The sequence below is a fragment of the Myotis myotis genome, unplaced genomic scaffold (assembly GCF_014108235.1).
Source record: "Myotis myotis isolate mMyoMyo1 unplaced genomic scaffold, mMyoMyo1.p scaffold_m19_p_19, whole genome shotgun sequence".
NCBI classification, from domain to species: domain Eukaryota; kingdom Metazoa; phylum Chordata; class Mammalia; order Chiroptera; family Vespertilionidae; genus Myotis; species Myotis myotis.
The window spans coordinates 25,136,904-25,158,244 of NW_023416323.1; the positions used below are offsets into that span (position 1 = coordinate 25,136,904).

General features: G+C 43.2%; 1 protein-coding gene across 8 annotated transcripts; it reads left to right on the forward strand.

Annotated features, from left to right (window-relative positions):
• The first annotated feature begins 1,289 nt into the window (after positions 1-1,289).
• TMEM170A (transmembrane protein 170A) lies at positions 1,290-21,301 on the forward strand. Of its 8 annotated transcripts, XR_004973656.1 has the most exons (5): positions 1,290-1,573; positions 2,569-2,640; positions 15,805-15,975; positions 17,371-17,542; positions 18,829-18,964. XR_004973656.1 is itself a non-coding variant. In XM_036346389.1 (4 exons), exons 1-4 carry the CDS (start codon positions 1,441-1,443, stop codon positions 18,957-18,959), a joined length of 438 nt encoding a protein of 145 aa, XP_036202282.1. In that variant the 5' UTR covers positions 1,290-1,440; the 3' UTR covers positions 18,960-21,301. The 8 variants fall into 8 exon arrangements, 7 of the variants coding, with proteins under 7 accessions (XP_036202282.1, XP_036202280.1, XP_036202283.1 ...); XM_036346389.1 differs by lacking the exon at positions 17,371-17,542 and having other exon boundaries at positions 15,805-15,906; positions 18,829-21,301; XM_036346387.1 differs by lacking the exon at positions 17,371-17,542 and having other exon boundaries at positions 18,829-21,300.
• Positions 21,302-21,341: the final 40 nt, after the last annotated feature.

The following is a 21,341-nucleotide window of genomic DNA, read 5'->3' on the forward strand; positions in this document are numbered from 1 at the left end:
ATTCCGGTCAAGGGCATGTACCTGGGTTGCGGGCATATCCCCAGCAGGAGATGTGCAGGAGGCAGCTGATCGATGTTTCTCTCTCATCGATGTTTCTAACTCTCTATCTCTCTCCCTTCCTCTCTGTAAAAAAATCAATAAAATATATTTAAAAAAAAAAAAAAAGATAACGTTTTCTAATGTCATACATGATTGATTGTTATATTACCTTCAAGTAATTGGTTTCTTCCACTTATGCATTCTGCTAGTCTGGGAAATGTACCAAAAGACAGCATTCTTAAATATTTCATGACTTTTTTATACTTACTATTTTTGTTTTAGAAAAGTTTTTAAAAAATACATTTTTATTGATTTCAGATAGGAAGGGAGAGAGAAACATCAATGAGAGAGAATCATTGTTTGGCTGCCTCCTGCATGCCCCCTACTGGGGGTCAAGCCGGCAACCAGAGCATGTGCCCTTGACTGGAATCCAACCTGGGATCCTTCAGTCCACAGGCAGATGCTCTATCCACTGAGCCAAACCAGTTAGGGCTAGAAACATTTCTTGATTTGAGGCCAAATCCCAGTTGTAGTGTTGGAGAAATGGTTTTAAAACAGTTTCCAAAACAAATACTTTCAAGAGGGAACTCTAATAAACAATCTTGCTAATAATCTTGAATTAAAAGGAAAATACTATGTATTTTCTACACAATGCTTTTAAATTTAAAGTAAATTAAGTTTTCAAAAAAAATCATTTCCCCTCAAAATATTGAAGTTATTGCTGCATTGTCTTCTAGCGTCCTTCACTTTGTTGCTGAACCATCTTTTTTTTTGATGTTTTTAAAATATATTTTATTGATTTTTTACAGAGAGGAAGGGAGAGGGACAGAGAGAAACATCGATCAGCTGCCTCCTGCACACCTCCTACTGGGGATGTACCCGCAACCAAGATACATGCCCTTGACCGGAATCGAACCTGGGACCCCTCAGTCCGTAAGCCGACGCTCTATCCACTGAGACAAACCGGCCAGGGCTGTTGCTCAACCATCTTATCCTCATGGCCAGATCCGTTTTAAATCTACATCTTGGTCAGCTGGGACGTATAGAATTCCCCTACTTCCTTATAGGTGGCGCTGCAGACAAGAGCAAAGCGGAGCGCGCCCGGCTGGAGCAGGAGAGACTTTCCACTAGGGGGCGTATTGCGTAGGTGCGGTATCTTGGTGAGCCTTACGCAACGTGAGGGGCGGGAACAACTCTCGCCCCGCCCCCGCCATCTGCGGCGCGCTCTGATTGGAGGAAGGGACCATCACTCGACAGCGCCGTTGGAGTAGGAGGAAGAGGGCCCTGGCCGAAGGTGACGCTGAGGCGGCGGATGAACGGAGAGCAGAGCTGACCGTCGGAGCGAGCCACAGCGACACTGCGGACGCTCTGCCCCGTCCCTCTGCGGTGAATGGCGGCGGGATGGAGCACGAGGGGAGCGGCGGCAGCGAGGGGTCGGCCGGGCTCCTGCAGCAGATCCTCAGCCTGAAGCTCGTTCCGCGAGTGGGCAACGGGACCCTGTGCCCCAACGCCACTTCTCTCTGCACCTTCCCAGGTACCGGCGGGCGCCCGCGTGCTGCGCTCCCCGCCGGGGCCGCCCGACGGTGGGCAGGCGCCTTTCCCCATCCCGAATGCAAACTGGGTCCCGCCGCCCCGAGATCTGGGGGCTGTTTTCCTTCCCCAGGGGAGGGTCCCGCTCCCTCGGCCGAGAGCTGGGGGCTCCTGCCGGCCCCTTAGACCGCTTGGTCCCCCCAGTCCCGCGCTGGGGGCGAGGTCGGAGGTCGCGGCCGCGGGTGTACCCGTCCATGGAGGGAGCTGGGCCAGCACCCGAACTAGTATTGCTTTTTGGAGTTTCCAGACGCCCGAGTTCAGACTTGAACTCGACAGAGCCCCGGGGGCGGTCATCTCCGCCTTGTTTAGGGCGCAGGATGCGCCTGGCCGCTTCCGTCCGCGCCGGCTGCTCGGCGTTCGCAGCTCGACGCCCAGTCCTCCCGGCCAGACTGAGGGGCAGTCGGAGCTCACACTTCCTTTGTTTCTAGTCCGGTCTCTTCCCTCGTCGCCAGGAGGTTCCCTGCTGATCGCTCGCACCTCCGCCGCACTCCTCCAGCTTCTCTTTCTAGGAATCACTTTCCGAGACTTGTTGCTGAGTCTCCGGCTCTCGTGCTCGACACCGTTGGCACAGCTTCTTTTTAATTACCCAGTCCCCCCTCCCCGCCACCGCGGACCTTCTCCCGATGGGAGGGCTTTTCATATTTATAATCCCTACAAGATAGCTATCCGCGCTCCGAGAGCCGAGAGGAGAAGTTACTGGGGAAAGGCTCCCAGGGGAGAGCGCAGTGAGGGTGTGTGGGAGCTTTAAGGGCAAGAAGACTGAGGAGAACACTGGCGATGGAAGGCTGAGGTTGGGCTCCCCAGCTAAGCTGATACCTTGACTTAGTAAAGAGAGCGAGAACGGGGCCGGAGACCTGCAGAGGAAGGAGGATTGGGTTACTGACTGTAGTTATAAACAAGGCATCTGTGATTTTTTTTTTTTTTTTCATCCACTGGCAGCGACTGCTAGGCGCCATTCAGTGGACACCGGGGACTTGCCGTGTATTACCTGTCCAGTATCTTCGCGGACAGGTTTGTGAAATAGCCGGTGATGGGACAGATGCAGATGTTAGCTTGAAATCATGCCCCAAAGGGCCCGAGGTCACACTGACAGTGATAATATGGCATTCTGGAGACGATGCCCCCCAAAATGAAAGGCCCATGCAGTCTGGAGGCAGGCACTACAGGACCAGATTAGGTGTTTTTTCCTCCCCTTTATTTTCCCAACTCTTTATTTTGAGAATTTTCAAACCTACTGAAAAATTGAAATAATAGTATAATAAATACCCGTATGCCCTTGACTGAGATTTGTTATTCATATTTAGATGCTTTTGCTTTCTATATATGTGCAGAGTCATTTGAAAGGAAGTTACAGAAATGATGGCACTTGATGCCTAATACAGTAGCATGGATCTCTTATTTTTTAAAATGTGTTTTTATTGACTTTTAGAGGAAGGGAGAGAGAGATAGAAACACTGATGTGAGAGATTATAGAGCTTTAAAACAAGGACATTTTATGTCATAGCCAAAAAAAATTATATATCACACCCAAGAAATTTAACATTGATAGAATATTACCTAATGTATGGACCTTATTTAAATTTCCCCAGTTGTCTGAAGAATATTGTTTGTAGTTGTTTTCCTTTTTAAAAAAACATTGTTGATTTTTTTACAGAGAGGAAGGGAGAGGGCGAGGGATAGAGAGTTAGAAACATCGATCAGCTGCCTCCTGCACACTCCCTACTGGGGATGTACCCACAACCAACATACATGCCCTTGACCGGAATCGAACCTGGGACCCTTCAGTCCACAGGGCGACGTTCTATCCACTGAGCCAAACCAGTTAGGGCGTTTTTTTCCTTTTTTAAAAAAAATTTAGGATTTAGTCAAGGATCATACATTGCATTTAGTTGTCATGTCTCTTGAGTCTGGTTGAATCTAGAACAAACAGTTCCTTCATCTTTGTTTCAGTTTCTTGAGATGGATGTTTTTGAGGAGTCCAGGCTAATTGTGTCTCACTTTTTCCCACAGTCTAAATTTATCTAATTGTTTCTTCATCGTTACATTCAGATTTTTGGTCAGCCTACTACCTCACAGATGATGTTATCCACTTTCCAGTGCATCATATCAGGAGACATTTAACGTCTGGTGAAACAGTGTTTATCAGATCTCTCCACTGTAAGGGTGCCTTAATCCCTTGATCCTTTTTTTGTTGTTAATTCTTACCCAAGGATATTTTTCCATTAATTTTTAGAGAGAGTGGAAGGGACAGAGGGAGAGGGAGAGACGTAGACATTGATTGGTTGCCTCCTGCACACCCATCTGGGATGGAACCTGCAACCCTTCGGTGTGAGGGGCAACACTATAACCACTGAGAAACACTGCCGGGCGAACTTTAATTATTTTTTAAATATATTTTTATTGATTTCAGAGAGGAAGGGAGAGGGAGAGGATGATTGAAACATCAATGATGAGAAAGTATCATCGATCAGCTGCCTCTTGCACGCCCCCCAATAGGGATCAAGTGTGCAACCTAGGCATGTGCCCTAACATGAAATAGAACTGTGACCTCCTGGTTTAGGTTGATGCTCAACCACTGAGCCATGCTGGCCGGGCCATTTTAAAATTAATACATCATGTGAGGTGATACTTTGAAATTGCAGATTTGCTGTGCAGTCTGTCTGGCTTTTAGTTGCCTTTTCTTTCTTTGAGAAAATATTGAGATGACTAGATTTGGGACAACACTTTTAACATTACCTCACATTAGAGAATCTGTAGCAATCGGAATTGTTTTGCTTTCAGAAATTGTTCTGAAGATATTCAACTGCAATATGTACTTGAGCTTATGGGTACTTCTATGGAGATATAATTGGAGGTGTTAATCACCAGGGATCATTCATTCAGCAATACAGGTTTTCCTCACTATCTGAAAGAGTTCCTGTGAAGCCCTAGCCAATTTGGCTCAGTGGATAGAGCAGTGGTTCTCAACCTTCTGGCCCTTTAAATACAGTTCCTCATGTTGTGACCCCAACCATAAAATTATTTTTGTTGCTACTTCATAACTGTAATTTTGCTACTGTTATGAATTGTAATGTAAATATCTGATATGCAGGATGGTCTTAGGCAACCCCTGTGAAAGGATCGTTCGACCCCCAAAGGGGTCGCAACCCACAGGTTGAGAACTGCTGGGATAGAGCGTCGGTCTGCGGACTGAATGGTCCTGGGTTCGATTCCGCTCAAGGGCATGTACCTTGGTTGTGGGTTCCTGGCCCTGGTCGGGGGCATGCAGGAGGCAACCAGTCAATGGCTCTCTCACATTGGTGTCTCTCCCTCTAAAAATCTTCACTCTCTAAAAATCAATGGAGAAAATATCCTTAGGTGAAGATAAACAAACCAACCAACACACAAAAAGGGTTCTGAAAACTTGCCTAGGCCGAAATGGTATGAAGTGGAGAAGTAATCACTTTAGAGCAAGCCTTGCTAATGGATGCACAAATTACATCAAGATAAAGCACAGATGCTCACAGACAGTTCAAAACTATGAGGACTTGATGCCGAGTGTAGTTCCTGGGGAAGGAACTTGGTGTTGCCACTTGCTGCTCCTGGTGTGTGCTACCTGCAATAATGGCTCACCGCAAAGCAAACGCCGAACACTGTTTTTGCTTTTTGTCTTTTTTTTTTCTTTTTTTTTTGGTAAAAGTGAAAATCCTCTTTGAATTTCTTAGGCTAGTGAAAACTGGTCTTTCGTCAAAGCAAAGTGGCAGAAAGTGAACTTTTGTGCATGTTTTTTAGCAGAATTTTTATTTATTTATTTTTTATTTTTATCACCTGGGGATATTTTTCCACTGATTTTTAGAGAGAGTGGAAGGGATGGGGAGATACACAGAGGGAGAAACATCCTGCACATGTCCCCACCAGGGCCAGGAATTGAGCGTGCAACCCTTGACCAGAATCGAACCCGGATCCTTCAGTCCACAGGCTGATGTTCTATCCACTGAGCCAAACTGGCTAGGGCAGAAAGTGAACTTTTAAAAAGCAGGAGATCCCTGTACACATTTAGCAAAGTGCAGGCTCTGGGCTGGGGGTGTTCACATTCATGTACCTCAAGTTGATCAGAATGTGATAAGCAATTACTTAACCTCCCTGCTATGTCTCATTTTTAGTTGGAATGATGGATACAATAGGTGCATGAAGTTTGAGCTTGCTGACAGTGAATTTCATTCATTGACCTGGATCTGAAATAGTTCCTATTTTGGCCTCACTGAAAAGGTTACTTGTATTTAATGCTAACTCAATATGGCAAAATCATTGCTCTGAAATATTCCGTGGTTTTATCAGGAAGTTTTGAATTTATTTTTTTAAAACCTGCATTTGCAATTTAACCATTTAGATTTCTGCCTAACCCTTCCTTACCCTGAGTTGTTCAGATTTCTTTTGTTGTTGCCATTTAAAAAAAGTCTGAATGCCAAGAAAGGCAGACCATTTCTTTATATCAAGAATGACATTAGCTTTCTGAACACATGAATTTCATTAAAATCAATGTCAAAGTGTATCTTGTGATAATTAAACTAAAATTGACTAATGTTGGGTTGTTGGAGTGCTGGGATCAAAAATGGGCCCCACTTGGAGCAGTTATTTATTCATGTATTCAAAAAATATTTACTCGGTGCCTATAGCATGCCTATTGTTTTTTAGGCACCAAGTACAGATGTGGTAGTGAACAAAACAAAGGAGCTTTTATTCTAGGGGGTGAGAGAAAAGAAATAAACAAAATGTAAAAGTGTGGAAAGGAGCAGCTGGTGGTGAGTATGAGGCAGGGTAGGGGGATAGTAAGTGTCGGGTCTTGTGTGCCCAAGTGGAACCTTATTTTACATAAGGTTGGAAGCCCTTCTGATAATGCCATGGAACCAAAATCTGAGGAAGTGAGGAGTGAGCCCCAGGGCTGTTTCGAGAAGAGTATTTTGGGTGAGGGCACAGCAGGTTCAGAGACCCTGGAGTAGGAGCTTACTTAAGAAACATAAAGGAGCCCTGGCCAGTTTGGCTCACTGGATGGAGTGTCGGCCTGGGGACTGAAGAGTCCCGGGTTCGATTCCGGCCAAGGGCATGTACCTTGGTTGCGGGCACATCCCCAGTGGGGGGTGTGCAGGAGGCAGCTGATGGATGCTTCTCTCTCATCGATGTTTCTAACTTTCTATCCCTCTCCCTTCCTCTCTGTAAAAAAATTAATTATATTTATATATATATATACACACACACACACACACACACACACACACACACACATATATATGAAAGAAACATAAAGGAGACCAACCCAACACTGTGGGTAAAGCAGCAGGGGAAGGGAGGTCACATCCCAGGGACTATATTGGAGGGCTTTGAGCAGAGGAGGGATCTGACTTGCTGTTGTTTTTAAGTGTACAATTCAGTGATTTTTAGTATATTTCCAGAGTTTGCAGCCATCACCACAAGGAACTAGAGAATATTTGTATCACCTCAACGAGAAACCTCGTACCCATTACCACTGACTTTCTGTCGTCGTGTGGAGAATAGATGAAGGTCAGATCAGGACAGACAAGATCTAGCCTTGCTAGAACCAAGACCATTGGGGTGAGGCAGGCCAGGGAGATACACTCAGGACTCAGGAGTGAGGGGAGAGTCTGTCAGTAGTGTCAGGTGAGGGGTGGCAGCCTGCAGTTGGTAGTCCTGGTGGGCAAGTCATCATTGTTAGGGAGGAGTGGAGGGGTATCTAGGAAAAAAGCACTGTTGTCCTTTACTCTTGTACTACTACCATACAACACTCTGACACCAGAGGTGTGGGTTTTCCACATCAGCTAATTCTGTGACATCAGTTGGGTGCCACTACAATTCAATTCAGTTCTGACCCTGTCTACCTGGAGTTCGCATCCGATCCCACAGGTTAAGGGCTCGTTCCACAAGTCTGCCTCCACCCCCCACTTTCAGACCCAAACAAAAGTCCAGGTTATCGTGTGTGCTTCTGACCGACTAGCTATAAAACAGAGGTTCCTAACACCCCTTCCATGGTTTGATTAATTTTCTAGAGCAGCTCACAGAACTCAGAAAAACAGTTTACTGCTAGATGACTAGTTTATTACAAAGGATATTAAAGGGTACAAATGAACACCAGATGAAGGAGATAAACAGGGTGAGGTCTGGAAGGAGCTTTTGTTCCTGTGGATTTGGAGTGGGCCATCCACCCAGCATGGAGATGTCTTTTCCAACCCAGAAGTTCTCTGAACTCTGCACTTTGGGCTTTTTATGGAGGCTCCATCACATAGGCACGATCGATTATTAACTTCACTTCCAGCCCCTCACTCCACTCCCAGCTCCTCTTCCCTCTCCAAAGAATGGGAGTGGGGTGGAGCTACATGTTCCAAGCTTATAATCGAGGCTTTCTATTCACCAGCCCCTATCCAGTAGCCCACCAAGAGTCACCTTAGGAGAACAAAAGACGATTCTGGAAATTCCAAGAGATTTAGGAGCTGTGTCAGGAACCAGGGGCGAAGATCAATATGTATGTATGTATGTATGTATTATTTCACTAGGGAACAGATGGTCCCCTGGCAGGTCAGTGGGATTCAGTAAGAGAGGGGTCTCACAGTGAGCATGTGGAGAGTTGCGGGCTTTTGGGCAATTAGCATCAGTGCAGTCCAGCATCAGAGTTGTAGGACAGGGCAGAACTACAGTTCCTGGGAAGACTTATGTGGTCTACTTAGAACCTCAGCTTCAGAGGACCTGGCTGTGTCCAGACAGTGTGACCTGGAACATTAGGTAGAGTGGGGCCAGTTGAAAGGATGGCTAAGTTGCTGAGCCTCACTGCCCACTTGGCTTAGGCTTCTTTCATTTCTGCTCATCGGGTCCAGGTGGCCTTGAGACCTTCCTTGGAATTTAGGTGACTCAGTTGTAGATGTTATAGGGCCAGGGAGCCAGCCATTACAAACCCCTTTAGTTAATAAAGAACTCAACTAAAGGATTCTACAATCTATGTGGCTTTTCTCTTTAACTGAAATGTCTGTTTAAAAAATAGATTTTGTTTGCCCTGGCCTGTGTGGCTCCATTGGTTGGTTGTCATCCCGTGCACATGCCTGGTTGCAGGTTCAGTCGATCCCCAGTAGGGGGAATACAGGAGGCATCCGATCAACATTGATGTTTCTCCTCTCTAAAAATCAATTTAAAAAATATTAAAAAGATTTTAACAAGTGCAAGAGGCTAGAACCAGGGGAGAAACCAAGATGGCGGCATAGGTTAACGCCAGAGATTGCTGCCTCGAACAACCACTTCAAAAAACAACTAAAAGATGGAACGGACATCATCCAGAATCACAGGAAGGCTGGCTGAGTGGAAATTCTACAACTAGGAGGAAAGAGAATATCATACCCAGACTCAGAGGAGGCACAGTGCTGAAGTGAAATACTAAGGTGCGGAGTGCACGTGGAGCGGGCTGGAGGTGGAGGGCGCGGTTGTTGTTTTCAATCGGGAGGGAGTTTCCGACTCTGAGCTCCAGATCCGGGTGAGTCTCTAGGGACCCAGACTCAAACGGGACAAGCGGGACTGTCTGGCTTCGGTTGGAACTCGAAGGCAGCTTTCTCTCTGAGGTTTGCAGCAGTTGCTGGGACTCCGTGAGGCAGAGCCCCTAGGGACGGTACTGAGAGCAGCCATAACTGCTCACTCTGGCCCGCCCTGTAGATCCCCGGGGACCCGCCCCGCCCAAGCCCTGTGCAGAGCCATTTGCCGGATAGCCTCAGGCAAACGCTAGATTAGCACCGCCCTAGAGATCCAGCACAGAAGCTCTCCCACTGCAGACACAGCGGACTCTCATAGCCAGTTAGCCTGGAGGTCAAATCACCCCCAGTATTGCCGACAACAATCAAGGCTTAACTACAACAAGACTGCGCACAAAGACCACTAGGGGGTGCACCAAGAAAGCATAAAAAATGCGGAGACAAAGAAACAGGACAAAACTGTCAATGGAGGATATTGAGTTCAGAACCACACTTTTAAGGTCTCTTAAGAACTGTCTAGAAGCCGTCGATAAATGTAGTGAGATCCTCAAGAAATCTAATGAGACCCTCGATGTTGTGATAAAGAACCAACTAGAAATTAAGCATACACGGACTGAAATAATGAATACTATACAGACTCCCAACAGCAGACCAGAGGAGCGCAGAATCAAGGCAAAGATTTGAAATGCGAAGAAGCAAAAAACACCCAACCAGAAAAGCAAAATGAAAAAAGAATCCGAAAATACGAAGATAGTGTAAGGAGCCTCTGGGACAGCTTCAAGCGTACCAACATCAGAATTATAGGGGTGCCAGAAGATGAGAGAGACCAAGATATTGAAAACCTATTTGAAGAAATAATGACAGAAAACTTCCCCCACCTGGTGAAAGAAATAGACTTACAGGTCCAGGAAGCGCAGAGAACCCCAAACAAAAGGAACCCAAAGAGGACCACACCAAGACACATCATAATTAAAATGCCAAGAGCAAAAGACAAAGAGAGAATCTTAAAAGCAGCAAGAGAAAGAAACTCAGTTACCTACAAGGGAATACCCATACGACTGTCAGCTGATTTCTCAACAGAAACTTTGCAGGCCAGAAGGGAATGGCAAGAAATATTCAAAGTGATGAATACCAAGAACCTACAACCAAGATTACTTTATCCAGCAAAGCTATCATTCAGAACTGAAGGTCAGATAAAGAGCTTCACAGATAAGGAAAAGCTAAAGCAGTTCATCACCACCAAAACAGTATTATATGAAATGCTGAAAGGTATCCTTTAAGAAGAGGAAGAGGAAGAAAAAGGTAAAGATACAGATTATGAACAACAAACATGCATCTATCAACAAGTGAATCTAAGAATCAAGTGAATAAATAATCTGGTGATCATAATAGAATCAGGGACATAGAAAGGGAATGGACTGACTGTTCTTGGGGGGGAAAGGGGTGTGGGGGATGCGGGAAGAGACTGGACAAAAATCATGCACCTATGGATGAGGACAGTGGGTGGGGAGTAAGGGCGGAGGGTGGGGCGGGAACTGGGAGGAGGGGAGTTATGGGGGGAAAAAAGAGGAACAAATGTAATAATCTGAACAATAAAGATTTAATTAAAAAAAAATCTTAAAAAAAGAAGAAAAATAGATAATAAGTTCCCTGTAGGTAGAAATCTTTGTCTTTTTATGTTGTTTTTCTTTTCACTGAAGTGCCTGGCATATAGAATGGGCTAAATAAGTATCTGTTGAATGAATGAACTCTTAGTTTGTTGCCACTGTAACAACTTATTCCAAATTTATTGTCTTAAAACAACACAGACTTATGATTTTATAGTTCTGGAGATCAGAAGTCCAAAATAGGTCAGCAGTTCTGTGTTCCTTTAAAGGCTCTAGGAAGAATTGGTTTCCTTGCTTTCAGCTTCTAGAGGTCACCTGCATTCCTTGGCTCTTGTCCTCTTCCTCCATCTTTAAAGCCAGAAGCATCTTTGGATCTCTCTGACTCTGACTTTCCTGCTTTCCTCTTATGGGGACCCTTGTGATTACATTAGGCCCACTTGGAAAATCCAGGCTAATCTCTCAAGATGCTTAATCTAATCATACTTGCAAACCCCCTTTTGCCACACACTCACAAGCTCTGGGGATAAATATGTAGACATCTTTGGGGCCCATTTGTCACCAGTGCTTAATCTGATTTCCCCTTATAATCTTTTATTACAGACTATTTGATTTATACTTCAACATTAGGAAGTGATGTGACTTTAGCTGCCAAAATAAACAAAGCTGATGATAATGCACTTGATTTAAACCGTGAACAGGAAATATTGAGCTATATATAGACAAAGATTTTTGAGTGTGTTGAGCCAGGGAAATAAAAAGTAATGTATGATAATCAATAAATAGCTATTAGAGAGCAAATTAATGTGCAGTAGATTAAAGGGAAATCACTTAGTGTTTTTTTTTTTTAAAGTATTTCATTGATTGGGGTTTGCCTTTGCTATTAGTCTTATAATCCATGCATCTGAAAAGTGTTTTCTACACTACTACTCATCTAATGTAATAAAGCTGTTTTTTCTGCATGCAGTGATTTAAGTGGCTCTATGTAAAACATGCAGGCACTGAGGTAGCTAATGGATGTAGCTCAGGGTTGCAGGGGAGTGCTTCCCCCTCAGAAACTCGGAGGTGCTGACCTGCTATGCCAGACCTTGTTTTGCCAAAAGGCCTTGCAGCTTTTAGGAAAATTGAGGTGTGGTTTGGTAGTCTAGCAGGTCCCCTTGGGCAAGTCTTGTGCTCCAGAGTGAGACCAGGTGAGTGTTGCTGTGTGAGTCTGCTCAGGCTGCTGTTACAAAATACCATAGACTGAGTGGCTTAAATAACAGACATTTATTTTCTCACAGCTCTGGAGGCTGAAGTCTGAGAACAGGGTGCCAGCATGATTGTGTTATGGTTGGGGCCTTCGGGTCACCTTCTTGCTGTGTCCTCACACGGCAGGGAGAGAGAGGGGTGGGGAGAGGCTACAGTACAATTGAATTAGAGGTTCAGTGTATGAATTTTGATGGAACACATTCAGCCCATAGCAGTTGGGTAGCACACCTAAGTGTCCAGACTCACTTTTATGGACGTTAACTTAGAGTGTCTCTGGCAAATCTAGGCTTCACCTCCAAGTCCACTATGTGGCAGCCAGTAAGAAGCCAGGTGCCAGCAGCCTTGAGTTGCGGCAGAAAGCAGTGCTTATCTGTAAAACTTGGGGAGCTCCAACAGGTCCCAGAGCAGCGTTAGGTCAGTGGCGGCAGCCAGCAGCCAGCATGGCAACTGCTCTGCATCTTGGAGGCAGATTTGCAATCCCATTTGTCCACCCCGGGACAGTGGTATTCCTCGTGCCTTCACATAACTTAGTTGGCATATTGGGTGGTGGTATGGAGGTCAGAGTCTGGTAAGGACTGTGGGATCTAAGGTGGGGTTAACTGCTCTGGAAGGGAATCGCATGGTACTGCACTGTATCTTGGGGATAAGCTAGTGGTGTGGTGGTGTACAAGGGGGCCTTAGGCTGGGGGCCAGACTGCTCTCACTGAGCCAGGGTGCAGCAGAAGCTGCCCAGGCAGGAGGGATTTGTGGGTGTCAGAGCTCTAGTGGGTGCACTTTTATTGGGGAGGAGCAGTATCTGGACACCAGACATTGAAACATCTGGAGCTGCTGCCAGGAAGAGAGGGCCAGTCTCCTGGGCAGTGGAAGCAAGAAGAGCTCCCAGCCCAAGGCTGGAAAAGCTATAGTAGTGTAGGTTTGTTTCCGAAGAGGACACAACTCAAAGAGGACTCGGAATCCTGCCTGCAATTTCTGATCAACACTGTTGACTGGAAAGATTTTTTTCTTTGTAGGGGAAGGGCAGTAATAAGTAAATATATTTTTTATATATTACATATATATTATTTTTATGTTATATATTTAATTTTTAAAGTTGGGACACAAGTATTTAATTACTTTATATTCCATATTGCATGATTTAACATCTTTTAACAGAATTTGCAAAAAACCATCAATTCAAATACAAGTAAACCAGTTTCAACAGTTTTATAAAACAACTAGTGACCCAGTGCACGGATTCATGCACATTGAGAGGAAAATAATTAGAAGAAATATTTTAATATTGCTATTCGCCCTTTCTCTATAATAGAAGTGTCAGAGATGAAAGAAAATTAGTAAAATGTACATGAAATGTTTGCACCTGGCTGTAAAGCAAATTGGGTTCCTGGGCTGAAGAAACTCCAAAGAGGCTAGTCCAGGGGTGGGCAAACTTTTTGACTCGAGGGCCACAATGGGTTCTTAAACTGGACCGGAGGGCCGGAACAAAAGCATGGATGGAGTGTTTGTGTGAACTAATATAAATTCAAAGTAAACATCATTACATAAAAGGGTACGGTCTTTTTTTTTTTTTAGTTTTATTCATTTCAAATGGGCCGGATCTGGCCGTGGGCTGTAGTTTGCCCACGGCTGGGCTAGTCACTAGGGAGAGGAAGCCGGGCATTGCTATGCGATGTCATTACCTGGCACCCACAGCAACCGTTTCCGGGCTGGGCTGGGCAGGGCTGGGCTGTAGGCCACATTTTACACAATGGGGTCTTGGCAGAGTTGGCTGCGATTTGGTGGGGTGGTGGCAGGGCCTGTGTCACACTTGGGGGAAGACGAGTGTTGCTTTGTGGTTGCCAGGTCCATGGTGCCGTTTATTTTTAAATGGCCAGTGTGCCTCATGGCAGCTCCTGTGTGTCGCGCCTGTCCCCTGGTGGTCATCACCCATCATAGGTACCTGTCAGATGGACGAACACCTAGCCTTTTATATATATAGATTCTGGCCCTGGCTGTTGTTGCTCAGTGGTTAGAGTGCTGGCCCATGCACGGAAGGGTTGTGGGTTCAATTCCAGGTCAAGGGCATGTACCTCCCTTGCAGGTTCAATTCTCTCCCCCACCCCCACCCCCTATCCCCATCAGGGTGTGAGCGGGATGCGAGTGGGAGGCAACCAGTCGATGTATCTCATGACTATGTTTCTCTCCTCTCTCTCTTTCTCCCCCCTCTACCATCCCACTTCCTTGCCCCTCCCTTCTACTATCTCTAAAAAAAAAAGTGGAAAAATATCCTCATTCTTCGGGTGAAGATTTTAAAAAACAATGAGCTTTGATATCCTAAAAGGAGGCAGTGGCTTGATATTTATTGCACTGTCTTGAAAATGATTGTTGAATGAATATAATTGTACTAGAGGCCTGATGCACAAAATTCGTGCAAGGGGCTCAGTCCTTGCAGCCACGGTGGCTGCCTTGGTCCTTGCAGCCCTGGCTTCATCCGGAAGCTCATCCAGATGGTCTTCTGCTGTTAGGCTGTTTGGTTGATTTGCATATTATGCTTTTATTATTATAGACTAGAGGCCTGGTGCACGAAATTCATGCACAGGGGTATGGGGAGGGTATGTCCCTCAGCCCAGCCTGCACCCTCTCCAATCTGGGACCCCTCAAGGGATGTTCGACTGCCCGTTTAGGGATGTCCAACTGCCCAGTGTGGGATCAGGCCTAAATGGACAGTCGGACATCCCTCGCACAATTCAGGACTGCTGGCTCCCAACCGCTCGCCTGCCTGCCTGCCTGATTGCCCCTAACCGCTTCTGCCTGCCGGCCTGATCAGCCCCTAACCACTCCCCTGCCAGCCTGATCGATACCTAACTGCTCCCTTGCTGGCCCGATTGCCCCCAACTGCCCTCCCCTGCTGGCCTAGTCCTCTCTTGCTGCCCTCCCCTGCTGGCCTGATCCCCCCCAACTGCCCTCCCCTGCTGGCCTGGTCACCCCAACTGCCTTCCCCTGCTGGCCTAGTCCTCTCTTGCTGCCCTCCCCTGCTGGCCTGGTCTCCCCCAACTGCCCTCCCCTGCTGGCCTGGTCCCCACAACTGCCCTCCCCTGCTGGCCTGGTTCCCCCCAACTGCCCTCCCCCTGCTGGCCTGGTTGCCCCCAACTGCCCTCCCCCTGCTGGCCTGGGCCTCTCTTGCTGCCCTCCCCCTGTAGGCCTGATCTTCCCCAACTGCCCTCCCCTGCTGACCATCTTGTGGCTGTCATCTTTGATCACATGGGGGCAGCCCTCTTGGGGCTGTTGTGTGTGTTGGAGTGATGGTCAATTTGCATATTGCTCTTTTATTAGATAGGATAGCTTTCCAGTTTAGGAGACCGGATGGTAAAAAAAGCTAGAAAAATCAACAGGCATTGATTGCAATGACCTGTCAATGAATTTACGCTTGTAACTTCTTATGGGAGGGACATTATTTAGGGCAGTTTTCAAATCTGTGGGGGTAGTTTATCAGGGATTGGTAAAGTTTTTCTGTGAAGAGCCAGCTAGTTAATATTCTGGACTTTGTAGGCCATGTGGTCCCTGTCACTGTTTCAGCTCTGCTTTTGTAGCTAAAAAGTAGCCATAGACAAGACTTAAATGAATGGGCATGGCTCTGTTCCAGTAAGACTTCATGTACTAAAATAGGTGGTGGCTGTAGTTTGCTGGTCCCTCTAAAACCATCAATATTTGGATACTTGACTGATGAACCTGCATTGCAACTGACTGGCTTTGAGAGTGAATGACTGGGTATAATGACCACCCCTTTGTAATGACTGCACTGGGAAAGGCAGTGATTTGTGACCTTTCTTTGCTTTCCCTTATAGAGATGTGGTATGGTGTGTTCCTGTGGGCACTGGTGTCCTCTCTCTTCTTTCATGTCCCCGCTGGATTACTGGCCCTCTTCACCCTCAGACATCACAAATATGGTAGGTTCATGTCTGTAGGCATCCTGTTGATGGGCATCGTGGGACCAATTACTGCTGGAATCTTGACAAGTATGTTAGACATTAAAATATCAGTCAAAATATTTCATATGATTTAGTCAATTTCAGGATCCATTTTAGAAACATGTTTGAGTGGGATGAAGAAAAGGAATGGTCTTTAACCACCGGTCTTTTTTTTTTAAGTATTTTTTAAAATATATTTTTATTGATTTTGAACCATAGACTCCAACCCTGACCTCCAGGTTCATAGGTCAACACACAACCACTGAGCCACGTGGGCAGGGCTATATTGTTTTTTTCCTCACCCTCAGGCCCCCATATTTGGTTAATATCTTTGAGTTCCTCAGTCGGGTTTTCTCTTGGTGGCTTCAGGGAAGCCGTTGTTCAGCTTTGTGAGGTACATCTGACATAGGTCACCAGCAAAAGAAAGATATTTGCCTTTTGGAAGCTATTGGTCCTTCCTCATTAGCTGTCACTTGACTGATAGCGTGGAAGGATGGTTGATCACTTCCATTTGGTAGGTGGTTACTTTAAGGATGGAAGAATAATTCCAATGACAAGAATTCTTGTTTTAAAAAGGACCTGGTTATTTTTTTCCTCTCAGGACTTTCTGAATAGGAAATAGAGTAACATTCATATTATAAATTATTTTTACCTGTTTTTTTTTCTTGGCTTTTCTCATGTCACCGGGATGAGAATAAGTTTAAATCTTTTAAAGCTCATAATTAAATAGAAATAGCATGTATATTTTATATAAGTTAAAAAGTATAAGAAAGCAAAGATAAAAATCCTCCATTTCCACATCCCTAAATGATAATCACAGTTTGCATTTGGGTATATACTTGCAGACTTTTTTCTGGGTATACATGTAAAATATAAGTATATTCTTAAAAAATAGAAACATAATATTCCTACTAATTTGTAACTTTATTTCCCCTGTGAATTTAAACCTTGGGCTTCAAGCAGAAATCTCCCTATGTCTCTTTGACTGGAGAGGGCTTTGGGGACAAAGTGGCCTCTTTTCTCTGTGTTCTGTAAATGGTGAAACCTTTGTGATAACACAGGAAGGAGGCCAGTTTCTCCTGTCTGCAGAAAGGAGTTTCCGTAACAGGCCTTACCCAATATTTTTAACTATATCAGTTGTCTTCAGAGACCCTCTGCTCCAGTTTCCTGACTGGAGTACTGGCTTTGAAGACCTGTTTCAGATTTCTCATCAGTAAAATAGGGGTAAACACTGCCCACCTCATATGCTGTGTGTTGATTAAATGAAATAATGTGTCTATAAAATATTTAACATAATACTAACACATAGTAATTATGCAGTAAATGTCATATTTATTTCTGTCTTTAAGATTTTATGCCTAGAGTCTCTGTTTTCTTCTCATGTTGCTCCTTATATAAGCTTTTTCCTTTCTTCCCATCTTCATCATCCAAATCCCACTTTAGGGCCCAGTTCAAGTTGCTTTGGCTTCTTTCTATCCAACCAACTTTTTTGGAGCTAAATTATAAAGGGGCCCAATGAAACATGTGCCTCTCAGATGTTAGTAGCACAGTATTGTATGCATTGCTACTGGAGGTGGGCATTTCAAATCATAAATGTTCCAGAAAAGCAACACAGGTATTAGTTAATATTGTTCTTCTTAAAACATGTTAATATACGTTCGAATCACATTTATAAACTGTGTGGACATGTGATTGATACACTGTTTGTTTTGAATCATTAAAAATCTCTTTCATGCTTATGCTTCTGTCTTGTCCCCCCAACTAGATCCTATGTACTATGAAAATAGGTATCACACCTTACAAAACATAGAAATACATAAATATTTGAATGAACAAACTGAGAATTTTGTTTGGAGCATTTGGGGGAGTCATCTGAAAACTTTGGATCTGTTCTTTTTAAATTAATGAAATCTTGACTTTCTTGGTAGATGCTGAGTATCTTCAGCAACTCAGATGTGCACCTGAGTAGATACTCAGTTTCTAGGGAGTTATAGTGAATAACATAATAAAAACGATTAATGACATAGGGAACAGAAAGGAATCCCTGAGTATCCCTCCTTTCACACCCTTTGAATTAATAGCAAATTTATAGGCTTAGAGTCCTCTCTTCCTTTTTGTATCCCTCTCTTCCCTGCTCCATCCATTTCCTGAAGGGAACTCTGAGTATAGTAGAAAGTGGAGTGGGGATTCCCTGTGGCTTCTCCTGAAATATTTCTTGCTCAGTCTCACACAGAAAATTCTTTGTCATTTATTGCCAAGAATTTATTAGGTAGCTGTTAAATGCATGGGAAATAAAGAGATGTTTTTGAGTTTGTAATCAGATCATATGTAAATTGCAGTCTTTGTGATTTGGGTTATGACTTCCAGATGGTTTTATTCACTGTGTCCAGGACAGGAGACTCTTGGTTTTAAGGAGTCACTTTTCTTTTTTTTCTTTTTTTCTTTTTTTAAAAATATATTTTATTGATTTTTTACAGAGAGGAAGGGAGAGAGATAGAGAGTTAGAAACATCGATGAGAGAGAAACATCAATCAGCCGCCTCCTGCACATCTCCTACTGGGGATGTGCCTGCAACCCAGGTACATGCCCTTGACCAGAATCGAAGCTAGGACCCTTCAGTCCGCAGGCCGACACTCTATCCACTGAGCCAAACCGGTTTCGGCAGGAGTCACTTTTCAACACTTAAAAGCACATGTCACTAAATTGCAAACCTTATAAGGAATACTTAAAACGTAGGCTAGTCAGCAAAAAGAATAGGGAAAACAAAACATTTCTATAATATTTAAATTTTAATGTAAAAATCTGGAACATTTTACTTATAGTTGAATTTTAAGTGCTATTAATATAATATCATGATTATATTAATCTTGATTTTTCTTTAACACTTGAATTTTTGAACAGGTGCAGCAATTGCTGGAGTATACCGAGCAGCAGGAAAAGATATGATACCATTCGAAGCCCTCACCTTGGGCACTGGACAGACGTTTTGTGTCGTGGTGGTCTCCTTTTTACGGGTTTTAGCTACTCTATAGCATACACCCTTATACTATGACATCGAACCTAAGTTTTAAAGAATCTGCAGAAAGAATACAATAAGGAAAGTAGTGTTTTCTTAGTTCTTTAAATGGAAGCAACTTGGATGAAAAAGTATGTGAAGAACAGCATCTCAGCCTTTTCTTCAATTTGAAGCTCCAAGGAATTGAAGCTCTTTTGGACTCCTGTCGTTCTCAACCAAAACAAGTCAAGTTTTATTTTGTTTTGATATTTAAGCACTTTCACAGGTGCACCTTTACCCAAAGCCAAGGCAGCGGTGCTTCTGGGTTAGCAGTCTTCACACTGAAATGTACAATATTCTGCGAGAAAATGCAGCGTTGCATTTTTTCAGAAAAACTATGGAAAACATTGGTTTATTTCTGAGCAGAGCATAATGTACTAAAGATCTTATTTGATCTAATCATGATTAATATTTGCAGGCTCTTCTTTTGCTACATCTTCATGATAGTAAGTGCCAAATAGTTTTGGTTGAGTATAGCTTTGTGAGCAAAGTTGGTTAAATAAAACAGGGGAAAAAATATCTAGAATACAAACAGTGACTTTGATTCCACTTTTTTAAAAGAAAGGAGATAACTACTGAATGATGTGACAGTTTATGGATAACGATCTTGACCTCTGATTATTTAATATATTTTAAAAGATGTGAATCTTATCAAAATAAGCTAGCTAATTGAGACTTTTCAGAATTCCAGTACCACCTTTCCCTATCACTTTTATTCTATTACTTTTATTTGGTTTAATTGGAAACATACCCATTAAATAATTCAAGTTGAAAATTCTAAGCCAAATGGGTTAGGATACTCTTGACATTAAGGCACATAAAGAAAAGATACTTTGAACATTCTGTTATAGTTTTTATTGACTGGTTTATTACTGGCTCTTGAAAAATTGTAGAAGTTCAGCTTAAACTAGCATTAGGGTTATTGATTTCTCTTAATAGCTACTTAGTCTTCTTAATTCCTTAGTGGTGAGTCTTCAGCCCATTTTTACAGATTTGTGTGTCACTCCCAGAAAGTGCCTAAAGTTTAATTTTCAGATATGTCTTCAACTTTGCCCTTTACATTTTCCTTTTAGAGAATTTATGCCCTTAAAGAGAATGAAATATTGAGTTTTTTTAAACCCAATTTTAGCTATTTAAAATTTCTTCTACTGCCTAGCTTTCTTTTCATTAAAAGGCCTGAAAACTGTGACCTTTAAAACAGAAAGGATTGCAGAAATTAGTGTCTAACTTGATCCTGACCATTGAAACTGTTTTGTGTGGAATACAATCAATGTTGTTATCTGTTTTCAAAATAGCTTCTGGTAATTAAGTCTGACGTTTCTAAAGGAAAGTTTTCATTGTGAGAGTAAGGCTGACAGCCCATGAGGTCATGTACACACGACCATGTCTGTTCTACTTGAAGAAATATGCATTCTGGCTTTTGAATAAAAATAGCCGGGAGGACCAATTTACTAGGGATAGTCAAAGATAAAAATTACAAAGGGGTCACGGAAATTAACTGGACATTTTCTTTTAACTAATAGGCCATTAGACTACTTATCAAAATTATGGTGACATACTCAGACTAGGTGGGAAATTATAGGTAGAGTTGGAATGCAGGCAAATGTCCTTAGACATACCCCAATAAGATTACTCTCCAATGCTCAAATCCTTCTTTCAAGCAAATTTTAAAACTTAAAATAGTCTTTAGTTAAAGACGATTTTTCAGTTGAAGGAGCTGTGATTTTGAAAAGTAGCCATTCAGTCTAAGAAATTTGGGATTTTGTAGCCTGTATTATAAGAAGTTATTTTAATCATCTCTATCAAAGTGCGGTGTTCACACAACATTCTTTTGGGTAGAATTTCACAAATTAAACAGGTGGGCCATCTTGATCTATGATTTAAATGTTTGGTTATTTTTCTTTTAGAGCCAAGACACAAAAATTAATGCATTTTGAAAGATGTCTTTTGTTTCCATCTCTTTCGTGTTTTTGTATATTTTGATTATCCACTCTTCTTAAAAACTTCAAATATAAAATGTATCTTCAAATTGAATGTTTCTTCCATCCCAGTATGTGAACATTCTTCTGTGAATATATGTATATATACTTTATGTAAATTGAACTTTGTAGCTTGAAATGTTTTCGGAACAAAACTGTTTTGTGTGTTTTTTTTAATTTTTCTCCTCAAATACACAATTATTTGGGGGTAGTTGCTCAGAAGAAAAAATATTGGCATTTGTATTGAACATTTTACTTTATCATCTATAAATTTTTAAGAATTTTTACCAACTGGCTTTCTTTTCTTTTTTTTTTTTTTTTAAATATATTTTATTGATTTTTGACAGAGAGGAAGGGAGAGAGATAGAGAGTCAGAAACA